This window comes from Halichoerus grypus, chromosome 1 (assembly GCF_964656455.1).
Source record: "Halichoerus grypus chromosome 1, mHalGry1.hap1.1, whole genome shotgun sequence".
Lineage (NCBI taxonomy): Eukaryota > Metazoa > Chordata > Mammalia > Carnivora > Phocidae > Halichoerus > Halichoerus grypus.
In genome coordinates, this window is record NC_135712.1 from 197,139,629 (window position 1) to 197,153,319 (window position 13,691).

The 13,691-nt window shown below is 38.9% G+C and overlaps 1 protein-coding gene across 5 annotated transcripts in view; it reads right to left on the bottom strand.

Moving 5' to 3' along the window:
• DOCK3 (dedicator of cytokinesis 3) overlaps positions 1-13,691 on the bottom strand; it is a 589,066-nt gene that overhangs the window by 180,147 nt on the left and 395,228 nt on the right. For all 5 annotated transcript variants that reach the window (XM_078077688.1, XM_078077697.1, XM_078077693.1 and 2 more), the window contains exon 7: positions 8,026-8,110. In XM_078077688.1, the coding sequence (XP_077933814.1) occupies positions 8,026-8,110 (85 nt within the window). The remainder of the gene's footprint in view (positions 1-8,025; positions 8,111-13,691) is intronic.

The following is a 13,691-nucleotide window of genomic DNA, read 5'->3' on the forward strand; positions in this document are numbered from 1 at the left end:
TTAACTGGATTATTCATTATTTTGGGTGTTGAGTTTGATAAGTTCTTTATAGATTTTAGATACTAACCCTTTATCAGATATGTCATTTGTAAATATCTTCTCCCATTCTGAAGGCTGTCTTTTAGTTTTGTTGATTGTTTCCTTTGCTGTGCAGAAACTTTTTATTTTTATGAAGCCTCAATAGTTCATTTCTGCTTCTGTTTCCCATGCTTCCAGAGATGTGTATAGTAAGAAGCTGCCAAGACTGATCTCAAAGATCTCTTTCTGCCTGTGTTCTCCTCTAGGATTTTAGTGGTTTCCTGTCTCACATTTAGGTCTTTCATCCATTTCGAATTTATATTTGTGTATGGTGTAAAAAAGTGGTCTAGTTTCATTCTTCTGCATGTTGCAGTCCAGTTTTCCCAACACCATTTGTTGAAGAGACTGTCTCTCTTCCATTGGATATCCTGCTTTGTCAAAAATTAGTTAACCATATAGTTGTGGGTCCATTTCTGGGTTTTCTATTCTGTTCCATTGATCTATATGTCTGTTTTTGTGTCAGCTACAGTTACTTCAAAATTTTCTGTCCTTTAACCTTTATACTAGAGTTATAGAACACCATATTACAGCATTGGAGTATTCTATATACTTATATAGTCAAATTCAGAATAATCCAATGCTACAGAACACTCATGAAAGAAACTGAAGAAGACACAAAAAGATGGAAAAATATTCCATGCTCATGGATCGGAAGAATAAACATTGTTAAAATGTCTATGCTACCAAGAGCAATCTATACCTTTAATGCCATCCCAATCAAAATTCCAATGACATTTTTCAAAGTGCTGGAACAAACAATCCTAAAATTTGTATGGAATCAGAAAAGACCCTGAATCACCAAGGAGATGTTGAAAAAGAAAAACAAAGCTGGGGGCATCACGTTGCCTGATTTCAAGCTATATTACAAAGCTGTGATCACCAAGACAGCATGGTACTGGCACAAAAACAGACATACAGACCAATGGAACAGAATAGAGAGCCCAGATATGGACCCTCAACTCTATGGTCAAATAATCTTTGACAAAGCAGGAAAAAACATGCAATGGAAAAAAGACAGTCTCTTCAATAAATGGTGCTGGGAAAATTGGACAGCCACATGCAGAAGAATGAAACTCAACCACTCTCTTACACCATACACAAAGATAAACTCAAAGTGGATGAAAGACCTCAATGTGAGACAGAAATCCATCAAAATCCTTGAGGAGAACATAGGCAGGAACCTCTTTGACATCGCCCACAGCAACTTCTTTCAAGATACATCTCCAAAAGCTAGTGAAACAAAAGCAAAAATGAACTTTTGGGACTTCATCAAGATAAAAAGTTTCTGCACAGCAAAGGAAACAGTCAACAAAACAAAGAGGCAACCCACAGAATGGGAGAATATATTTGCAAATGACACTACAGATAAAGGGCTGGTATCCAAGATCTATAAAGAACTTCTCAAACTCAACACCCAAAAAACCAAATAATCAAGTCAAAAAATGGGCAGAAGATATGAAAAGACACTTCTCTGAAGAAGACATACAAATGGCTAACAGACACATGAAAAAATGTTCATCATCATTAGCCATTAGGGAAATTCAAATCAAAACCACATTGAGATACCACCTTACACCAGTTAGAATGGCAAAAATTGACAAGGCAAGAAACAACAAATGTTGGAGAGGTTGTGGAGAAAGGGGAACCCTCTTACACTGTTGGGGGGAATGCAAGTTGGTACAGCCACTTTGGAAAACAGTGTGGAGGTTCCTCAAAAATTAAAAATAGAGCTACCCTATGACCCAGCAATTGCACTACTGGGTATTTACCCCAAAGACACAGATGTAGTGAAAAGAAGGGCCATATGCACCCCAATGTTCATAGCAGCAATGTCCGCAATAGCCAAACTGTGTAAAGAGCCGAGATGCCCTTCAACAGATGAATGGATAAAGAAGATGTGGTCCATATATACAACGGAATATTACTCAGTCATCAGAAAGGATGAATACCCAGCTTTTACATCAACATAGATGGGACTGGAGGAGATGATGCTAAGTGAAATAAGTCAAGCAGAGAAAGTCAATTATCACATGGTTTCACTTATTTGTGGAACATCAGGAATAGCATGGAGGACATTAGGAGAAGGAAGGGAAAAATGAAGGGGGGGGTAGGAGGGAGAGATGAACCATGAGAGACTATGGACTCTGAGAAACAAACAGGGTTTTAGAGGGGAGGGGGGAGGGAGGATTGGCTAGCCTGGTGATGGGTATTAAGGAGGGCACGTACTGCATGGAGCACTGGGTGTTATACGAAAACAATGGATCGTGGATCACCACATCAAAAACTAATGATGTATTGTATGGTGACTAACATAACATAATAAAATTTAAAAAAAAAACAAAAAACAAAACATTTTTTCATTTCAGCTTGAAGAACTTGCAGCATTTCTTTTAAGTCAGTCTAGTAATTTTGAACTCCCTCAGCTTTTGTCTGGGAAAATCTTTATATCTCCTTTATTTCTGAAGGACAACTTTCCTGGGTAAAGTATTCTTGGCTGGCAGGTTTTTTGTGTTTTTTTTTTTTCCTTTCAGCACTTTGAACATATATCATCCCATTTTCTCCTGGCCTGCAAGGTTTCTGCTAAGAAATATGCTCATAGCATCATGGGGGGTGCCTTGTAAGTGACAAGCTTCTTTTTTCTTGTTGCTTTCAAGATTCTTTGATTTTTAAACAGATTTATTGTAATGTCTTGGAGAAGATCTCTTTGAGGATTGAAATTGTTTGGAGACCTATGAATATCATGGATATCCAAAGATTTGGATATCCAAATCTTTCCCCAGATTTAGAAAGTTCTCAGCCACTATCACCTTAAATAAGCTGTCTGCCCCTTTCTCCTTCTCTTCTTTGGTACTCTAATAATGTGTAGATTAATTCTTTAAATGGTGTCCTAGAAGTCCCACAGGATTTCTTCATTCTTTTTCAATTTATCTGTCTTTGAGTTCACTGATTCTCCTGCTTGGTCCATTCTGATCTTGAAGCTCTCTATTGAATTCCTCAGTGTTTGTATCCTTCAGCTCCAAAATTTATTTGGTTACTTTTTATGTTTTCTATCTTTCTGCTGAACTTTTCATTTTGTTCTTATATTATTTACCTGATTTTGTTGAATTGTTCTTCTGTTTGAGCTATAAGCTCTCTGAGCATCTTTAGAACAATTATTTTGAATTATTTATCAGGCAATTGGTGTATTTCCATTTCTTTAAGGGTCACTGAAAGTTTACTGTGTTCCTTTGGTGGTATCATGTTTCCTTGATTTTCATGATTCCTGTACTCTTGAATAGTTGTCTGTGCATGTGAAGAGCAGTCACTTCTTCCAGACTATACTGACTGACTTAGATAGAGGAAAGACCTTCACCAATGGGTGGGGACATACCAGAGAATGCTGTGACTCTGGGCCTAGCGGTGCAGGGTGCTAAGTACATGTGGCAGCTCTGGGCCCAAGAGTGTATATCTCACTGGTTTAGGCCACATAGGTCCACAACATCACCATGTGATCCTTGTGGAGAGCTGCAGAGGGTCCACAGTGTCTGCAATGGTTGTTGGGGTCCTCAGTGGCTCTTCCAAGTCCAGCAGCTAGGAATGTGGGCAGACAGCAGTGGTGGCCAGAGCTGGTAGTATGTATTACCCTCAGCTGCAGATACCTGCAAAATGTCAGGGGAAAGCTGCAGACACAGAGGTAATTTTAAGGGCTGGGACCAGGAGAAGAGGCTGATGCCAATTGCACATGCACTAGCAACTGCAGGGGCCCTGGTTATTGGCATGCATTTGTGCAGCTGTAGAGGCAGTGGAGACTGGGACAGGAGTTGGGTTGGCAATATGCAGGTGCATAGCTGCAGGGGCTAGCTTTGGGTGAGTCCATCGATGCAGGCCATTGACAAGTGTCAAGGGCAAATATGGACCCATAAGCAGCTGTGGGGGCCTTGGCTGCTGGCATACACTCCTGTGTTTACAGGAGTTCACCATGGGAGCATGCACGCCAATGGAGGCCAGTGACAGAAGTCAGGCTAGCAGTGTGCAGGTATACAGCTGCAGGGGCTAGGCATGAACATATGCACAACCATGGGGGTCAGCCATGGGAGTCTAGGCTGGTATGTTACATGTGCATAGCCACAGAGCAGGGGCTGGCTGCTGCATATTTCATGCCCCAGCAAGGGGTGGGGAGAGAGCAGGAGGTGCTCAGGGGGCTGGAATCTGTGAATGCAAATACCTGTGGGGTGAAAAACTTGGTGAAAAAATATGCAGGGGTTCTGTGGCAGCTTCGCTGGCCACTGGTTTCTTCAAAGGTGGAAGATGCTGGGGTCCTCTGTGAGCAGTCTGCTGGGGTCCATGACAAGGTCCTCAGTGATGAAAGCTGCAGGGGTTTGTAGCATCTATAAGGGTAGCTGAAGTCCTCGGCAGTGAAGGCTGCTGGGATCCTATGCAGAGCAGGCCAGTGGGAACCATGGTCACTCTCGCTGCATGGCTGATACAGGTAGCCCCTGCCCTTTTCCTTGTTCCTACCTATCTCTAGTTGTCTCAGCTTTGCCAGTCTCTGGGTGGGGTAAAACTGAAGTGGGTCCTCTTATACAGTGGCCTGAAGGGCTGGGTAAGCTGGTTACTCCTCCTCCTCTCCTTTTTCCTAGAGAGGGGAACTCTTTTAAGCCAGGAGTTCTTTCTTGGTGCTGAGCAGTGCCATCCTGGGGTATGGAATGATGCAGCAAAATAAAACTGTTCTTCCTACCCTTTTGTATAGTTACTCTGAGGTTTTGCTCTACTGTCTTACTGAGGCTTCTTAAGTGATAGCTTTCTTCTGAGCTCTCCCAGAGCTATTTTTCATTTGTGCCTAATTGTTGATCTTCATGGGGGACAGAGGATGGAAAACTCCTATTCCACCATCTTGGTGATATCACCACCCTGGAAAATTTTTAATAAGATTTCTTCAGTAATTTTCTTTCTTTTTCTCTGTTCTCTCCTCTGAAACTCCATTATCTGGATATTGGACCTCTTGGATCAAACCTCTAACATTTCTCTCCTATTGATAATTTTTTGTTGCTGTCACCCTATTTTCTAATCTTTGTATCAAGTTTATCCCTGTTATCTCATTTGTAATTTTCTAGAGCTCCTTTGATTGCTTCTTAGATTGCTCCACTCTGTCTCCTTGTTGTTTCCTCATTTCTCTTTGCAGACAGCAACCATCATTTTCTTCTACTGACTGTCTGTTTCTTCCAAGTTCCTTTCACATGTATTTGTTCTGGTCTCTAACTTTTATGGGAGGTTTCCTCCAATGTTTATTGATGCTTGGCTGTTTGGAAGTGCTGTGTAGGATCTACTGAACACTGGGTTTCACTGTATGGAGGTCGGGGAAAAGGAGTGGTCATCTCATCCAACAGCTTTAAATACCACATATACTTTGATGACTTTAAAATTGTTATATCTGAACTTCACTTCTGAGGTCCAGACTTCCAACATCTCAGTTTGGCAGTTTAAAAGGCATGTCAAACTTGAAAGGAAAAACCAGACCAATATATTGATCCCCACTGCTGTATTCCCAAACCTGCTTCTCCCAAAATGTTTCCTATTCTACTTTTATAAGGTCAAAATTGGGAAGATCAAAACATAGGAGTCAGTCTTCTTTGTACACACATACCAAATCATATGTACACACATACATTCTTTTTTGTACACACATACCAAATCAATCTATCAACAACTCTGAATGGATTTATCTCCAACACACATTCATAATCCAACAATTTCTTACTACATCCTTTGCTCCGACTCTAGCCCAAATATTGAAAATTAAAATCTTTTTGCTTTAATGACTGCTCCCTGCTTCCATTCTTGCCCTACTCCAGTCCTTCTGTGCACACCAGCCGGAGGGATCCTTTTAAAATGTAAGACAGATCATGTGATTCCCCTGCTCAAATACCTTCGTAGGCTTTAAATAAAATGCAAAATCCTCACCAAAAATAGAATCCTCTAAGCCACCATTGTGAGGGAGGTTCTTAGCCTCAACCTCTCAATCACCCTTCACTTTCCACATCTAATTAATCATCAAATTGATTTTTATTTACTAACATCTACATTCTCTACTGCATTTCTTCTTCATTCTTATTGCTGTCTAGCCATTATTTATTGCCCGAACCACTTCTGTGGTCTCCTTCCTCCCTGATTCCAGTCTTCTGCATTTTACATTTTCTATAGACAGAGACAGCATTTAAAACCCATATCCGGGGGCACCTGGGTGGCTCTGTCAGTTATGTATCCGACTCTGATTTTAGCTCAGGTCATGATCTCAGGGTTGTGAGATTGAGCCCCGAATTGGGCTCCATGCTGGACATGGAACCTGCTTGAGATTCTCTCTCTCTCTCTCCCTCTCTTAAAAAAAATAAACACACCCATATCTATATCCAATCATGTTACTCCCATGGTTACATCAGACTGTTGGAGGGAGTGCAATTTGGGGCTTACAAAACTCTTCATGATCTGACCCTTGCCTCCTTCTGCACCTTACTTTCCCGATCACTAATGCATACTTACATGCCAAAGTTACCAAATACCTTATAGTTTCCTGGAACTACCACTTCCTATGCTGTTGTGCCATTTTGGAATGTCTCTCCTTGTTTGTCCTCTGGGTGAACCCCCGTCCACCCCTCAAGGCTCACCTTGAGTATTATTGCCACTGGAAGCTTTCATTGATTTTTTTCCAGCCCCAAGTAATCAGTCACTCCCTCTAACAACATCAGTGTATATGCAGCACATATATTGCAATTGCTTGCTTGTGGTCTATTTGATCCCACTAGAATAGTTTCTAAACATGGGGGCCATGTATAGACTTCATGGACAATCATCAGAAGGAACTGTCAATTCCCTAAAATGGAGTGTAAAACTTTGTATGCAAAACCATACTTGCGCTGTCCTAGGAAGAAATTCTATCTGATCTTCATGACCCAGAAAGGTTTAAGATCCAATACTCCAGATGGTGATATTCTTAAAGGAAGGGATAAGTCTTGTTCATCTTTAATCTCTACATCCCATGCTTATCACATAGTTAGGGTAACTATACACAAATGCTTTTGAACACTAGCAAATATACATAAGCAATTGATATGTTACTTGTATATTATTTAGGCAAATTTCCAAAGATCCTCGACCAGGCAACATACTTCATATTTTTGAAGTTCCCTATAAAAATTACATTTTTCTTAAAGAAAAACTTATAATTCTTTCTAAAACCTGTAATTCTCACCAAAAAATAATTCTCAAATACATAACTCCTCAAAGTTTTACCCAGTCCCTTTGTCTAAGCTTAATAGTCACCCGAGGTTTCTGATGTTTGTTTGTTTTACCTCAAATTTTTTTACCTTTCTTTTAGTTACTTCTCATTCAGCCTGTAAAATGTAATCTTGGTCATTAATTAACTCAAAACATTTTAATAACAGCACTGGGTGTTATACGAAAACAATGAATCATGGAACACTACATCAAAAACTAATGATGTACTGTATGGTGACTAACATAACATAATAAAATTAAATTAAATTAAAAAAAATAACTGCCAATAGACAGCTAAGGATGCATCAGGTCTCTTAGAAATACTGGTACATTACTTCCAGGTTTAATCATTACATTAACCAATAAATTGGCTCTTTACAGCTTCAACTACCTTCTCTTTTTAAGAGGTGGGGAGAGACAGAATTTTGGTAACTGCTGCAGGCTGAAGGAGCTCCATTCACCACAAAAACCAATAGATAAATGACCCCTGGATATTATGGTACAGCTTTACACAGTAATTCCATTTAGAAAGCAAAGGAGGTATGTAGCATCAGAATAAGGAAGACCCCTTACATAACAATGGGACAAAGACAAAGGAACAACTTTAGCAATATTGTTTCATAATGTAAATAGGGAAAATAAAGGAGAAAAAATGAGGTGTGCAGGAACAAACTTACCCTGTGTTAGATTTCTTACCATTTTATAGAGATCTGAGACACTAATCTGGTCTGAATCCACTACTTCAAAGTCCTTTCGGGGCACCAAGTCCAGGCCCAAATGCCTAGTAAACAGAAAGAACACACTCAGCATGCCATGTCCTCAGATTACTCATCTCTCTTTGTGTGCCCAGAAGCTCATAACTGCCATGACCTTGCGGACAGAGCTTGAGACACTACCCCAGCAGGGACATGCTTTTATCCAGTAACACGTAATTGTGCTCACCTTAAGGTAAATAAATGAGGCTGGGGATTTTAAGACTGACAATTTTAATCACCAAGCAGTTCCCCCTTGTGATGGTAAAAAGAACTCCTTCAGTATCATGTCTATAAGAGACTGCTTGAGTTCATTAAGGATGTATTTTCTATAGATTATTAGTAAGTCATGTTTTATTTTTCTCTTCCTCCCAATCCTACAAGTATGCTCAAGGCTCAGTCATGCATTACTTTCATTAGGATGAAAAAATTATTCAGGGTCCAAGTAGATTTGTAATTCAAACACATAAAAAATCACCCTCCAAAAGATACTGAACTAAAAACAATGTATGTTTTAATTGAGTTTTTATCTCATTTTCAATTTAATTAATACTGGCATTGGTTATAGTAAAGACCTTACCACACATTAGCCAATGTCTTTTTTTTTTTTCAGTTCACCCATGTGTGTTTGTTTATTTGTTTTGTTTTTTTAAGATTTTATTTATTTATTTATTTGACAGAGAGAGACACAGCGAGAGAGGGAACACAAGCAGGGGGAGTGGGAGAGGGAGAAGCAGGCTTCCCGCCAAGCAGGGAGCCCCATGTGGGGCTCGATCCCAGGACCCTGGGATCATGACCTGAGCTGAAGGCAGATGCTTAACAACTGAGCCACCCAGGCGCCCCCATGTGTGTTTATTTGTATAGCCAGCACACATGGTTATTATTCCTGATACATTTTAAATTCCTTGTTTTCTTCTCTCACAGGTGTGATCAAGGCTTTTACTTCTAAAAAGAAATCTTAGATGCTCTGTCCTTCCTTAACTTCACAGACAAAAGGAAGCTAATAACATTCTAACTGGAAATGTTCATTTGTGTAAAACATCAAAAGTTCTACAATTGTCGATTTTTGACTCTCCGATGATTAGCCAGTATGTTAAGAAACTTTATATGAAAGTTTAATCAAGGAGTACTACTCCTAAAAATACTCCAGGTATTTGGAAGATCTGATATAACTTTCGGAGGGAAGAATAAGAGATGGTGATTAATGATTGATTAAATACGGCAGGCAGTATGAGGCAGTGTAAATAACTTCAGACAGCCAGAACTCTTGCATTCAAATATGGCACATAATTTATGTTCAGTAAATGTTAGCTCTTTTCTCACTCTCTAAACCTGGAGTCAAATGGAGTTAGGGGGTTGTGAACCCTGAAATTGCTTTCAACAGTATGTGTGTGTGTTCATGTATGAATTTTTTCTGAGGAGAGGGTCTATAACTCTCATCAGGGCTTCAGAGCTGCTCTGTGACCACCCTATACTCCAACAAAGGGTTATAAATTACTGTATCTAGCAAAAGTATTCCGTAGACAATGAAAGGAGAAGTATGTATTTTTTTCTCTTCAACTAGACTATGAACCACTGTTAGAAAATACTAGCAAAACTAATTCTGTAGGCTCTTTCTGTGCATAAAACTGCCACTTATTTAAAATAAAACCATGTGGGCGCCTGGGTGGCTCAGTTGGTTAAGTGACTGCCTTCAGCTCAGGTCATGATCCTGGAGTCCCGGGATCGAGTCCCGCATCGGGCTCCCTGCTCAGCGGGGAGTCTGCTTCTCCCTCTTACCCTCCTCCCTCTCCTGCTCTCTGTCTCTCATTCTCTCTCTCTCAAATAAATAAATAAAATCTTTAAAAAAAAATAAAAATAAAAAATAAAATAAAATAAAATAAAATAAAACCATGTGAGGGGCGCCTGGGTGGCTCAGTCATCAGCTCAGGTCGTGGTCCCAGGGTCCTGGGATTGGGCCCCGCGTCGGGCTCCCTGCTCAGTGGGAAGCCTGCTTCTCCCTCTCCCCCTGCTTGTGTTCCCTCCCGCTGTTTCTGTCAAAAAATAAATAAAAATCTAAAAAAAACCCCAAAAAACAAAAACCATGTGAAAAAATAAATTTAAAAAACCATGTGTACATCCAAAATGCATTTGTTTTATTTATAATTTATAACCTATTTATAGGAAGAGATATGAAGAGGTTAAAGAAGTTGCAGTAAGATTGCTAAAACAAAAATAGAAAATCAAACGTATATGAAAAAGGTAGAAGAGAAGCAAACATACTAATCGCATAGGTTAATATGATAACCACGATTAAGAATCAAAATTCAGATTGGTACTTTTTAGCAGGCAAGAAAAAAAGAAAAACCTGTTTTTCTACTAAAAGATAAAAACTCAAGTTCTTCTATTATATAACTTACATCATCCTTTAATACAAAAACATGAATTTTTATAGGGTGTCTGGGTGGCTCATTGGTCAAGCATCCAACTCTTGATTTTGGCTCAGGTCATGATCTGAGGGTTGTGAGATCTAGGCCCATGCTGGGCTCTGTGCTGGGCATCAAGCCTACTTAGGATTCTCTCTCCCTCTGCCCCTCTCCCCCATGCTTGTGCTCTCTCTTTCTCTAAAAGAGGGGGAGAGAGAGAGAGAAACATGACTTTTTAAAGAAGAAATAACTTTTGGTACTAGGTGCAAAAAAAAAAATCATCAGTTTTGCATGATGAAATCAGTAATACACTGTTGGCCTTAACTATGATAGTTTACAGTTTAATGGCAAAACCATGCTATTGAATCTGATTATTGAAGTTAATGTACTTAAGTTGATAAGAGATTTAATTTTTCTACCACTGGGATCCTGTCTTCTTATATCAAAAAATACTGCATTTAGTCACTTCATATTAGTTATTCTTAATTTCTCTGATATAATGTCCGGTCTCTGGCTTCCAGCACTTCCTGCATGTAAAGGCAGCAGCATCACAGAAAGCAAGAGAAAGATGAAGCACATCCTTTCTACCTCTCTTGTCATAAAAATCAATTTACATCATAAAGATAATTTTGCAGGTATGACCTCAAAGTATTTAAAATACTTCTATATGCATGTAGAAAAACAGTGGGAAGATCAAAAAATGACTTTAGTATTTATATGAGGGAAACTGAATCATACATTTGATCACTAAAAAACATTTTCCAATTTTCTATAGTTAGCTATTGAAACTTTCTAAAATACAACAATGAAGAATCAAATTTCATAAATATTCTTTAACCATTAGTTCTCATAAAATATATAACAGTTTAACTATTACAATTAAGTAACAAAAAGGACTGTGTGAATATTCCAATCAAAACAGGTATTTTCAAAACAACAGCACTAGAAAAAAATCCCAGTGGACCTAAGTCAATAGGGCTAGGATTGAGTGCATGTGCTTTGTGGTTGTGCACCATACAGAGCGATGGGCTGTCTAGACTGACATTTATGCAAACTCTGTCTTAGCACTGTGACACCCTTAGCTTGCTTGTCCATTCATCTACCCATGCATACACCCATCCACTCACCCCACAGGTACTCTCTGAGGACCTATCATTTCCCACCAGTGGTCCTGGATACAGGGAATACAGCAGTTTTGAGTCAAGCAAATGTTCATATTCATCTGGGAGCAGTGTTTTCTGTCTCCTAGAAGTCAGTAGAGCACAGTACCTTTTAGTTTCTTGATGTCATTATCTTAGGAAATAAGAAAATTATTAATGGGTGATCTGATAAAATGAAGACTGAGTTCCTTCTCCTGAGATAGTCTTCAAAGGAGGAAGAGTAGTTTTCAAAAGCTAACTTGGAGGACTGGCCTCACTGGAAAAAGGCAGAGATGCTGTACAGTGAGAAGCCACACACATTCACTACAAATATCATTCTGGAAAAGAGGTTTCTGGCTATTTCTCCTTGTGGTTTACTCTAAGAACAGTGAACAGCAGGTGCAGAGAGTGGTTAATTTAGTCTTTTCTCTGTCTTCCCAGCACAGGGAGGCAGGGCAGCGGAGTACTGAGGAGCATGGGTTCTAGTGTCAAACTGCCTGATTTGCACTTTGGCTCTTCCCCCAGGCCACACTGTCCTATCTACTATCACAGGCTGTTGGAAAGCATTTAGCACACTGTCTGGAATTGTAAACTACTACTGCTGTTATAATTATCATAATTATGTGTTACATCATTAGCCAAAATACGGCCTAAAGTACAAGGACTGGGATCAAAGAGATACAGTGTCTGAAAAAGAGACTCTTGAACAGATCAACACAAGCAGGAGGTATACATCTATGCATATCTATATACAGATGTAGTATAGAGCTGCGTTTTCAAAAATGGTCTTACTAATTGTTTAGGTGAACAGTCTTCACAAAAACATTTAGTGTTGTCTCACCACCTGCCATTGATCACTCATTCATTCACTCCAGTAATTCAATAAATATTTATTAGCACCGACTCTGTGCTAGGTTCATGCTGAACTTAGGGACACAGCAGTGTATAAGAGATACTCCTGGTCCTGCATTCTTTCATGTGCACCTCTTTAAAGACCCTGAATCTCTATATCAAATTCTTTGAATTTTACATTTCTTTAGAATGTTCTATATTCTATTCTATTTTCCATTGTATTTTTTCTTCTGTCGTTCCTCATCTGAACCACAGAACATAGAAAATAATGTGAAGTCAATTAATTATAAACAATGGATATTTTAAGTTATCAGGACTCAGTTTTCCCCCCAAATTGGTTGAGAAAGGCTAGAGATATTAAGATTTCCTGTATGCACCGGATGAATCATTGAACACTACATCAAAAACTAATGATGTACTATATGTTGGCTAATTGAATTTAAACAAACAAACAAAAAAAGATTTCCTGTATGTACTGGCTTTTTCTAATACTTACTGTAAAAAGAGCATATAGATAATAACTACACTAATGAAAGCATAGTTTATTTATACTTATATAATAATATAATAAGACATAAATAATAATAGCTACCCTTTACTGAACATTTACTTGGGATAGGCATTTTATATATATTATCTTTAAGCAATATGGGAAGTAGATAGTATTAGATCCATTTTATAATTGAGGAAACTGAAGTCCAGAGAGGTTAACGAAGTGGACTATGAAGGGGGCAGAGGTGGGCTTGTCTCAAACTAGGTCTGTCTTACTCTGAGCCTATGGTATTTCCACCATACCTGCTATCTTTCTACTAAGAACCATTGAAGTTAAATACTAATAAGTGACTGTAATCAATTCAGTCATAATAGTTTGAGGGATGATTTTGTGCAAATATATCAATCCAGAAGGAAACAAATACAGATTGGTGAATGAGGGGCCACCAGTCATAAGAACAAACCTATTTTATTAGGTAGATTCACACTCACATAGTGCCTGCCAAGTGCAGACATTGTGCTAAGTGCAAGGTATGATGATGAGCAAAACAGATGCACAAAGAGTGAGTAAGATAAAGAAATTTAGTCATCTGAACATAACTTCATGGAAGGATTTTTGACACATGCACACTTTAAACATCGTTATCTCAGACTTTTTGGATATAGCAAGGTACTAACTGATGGGCACAACACCCTGTATCAGAATAACTTTAAGAAGAAGT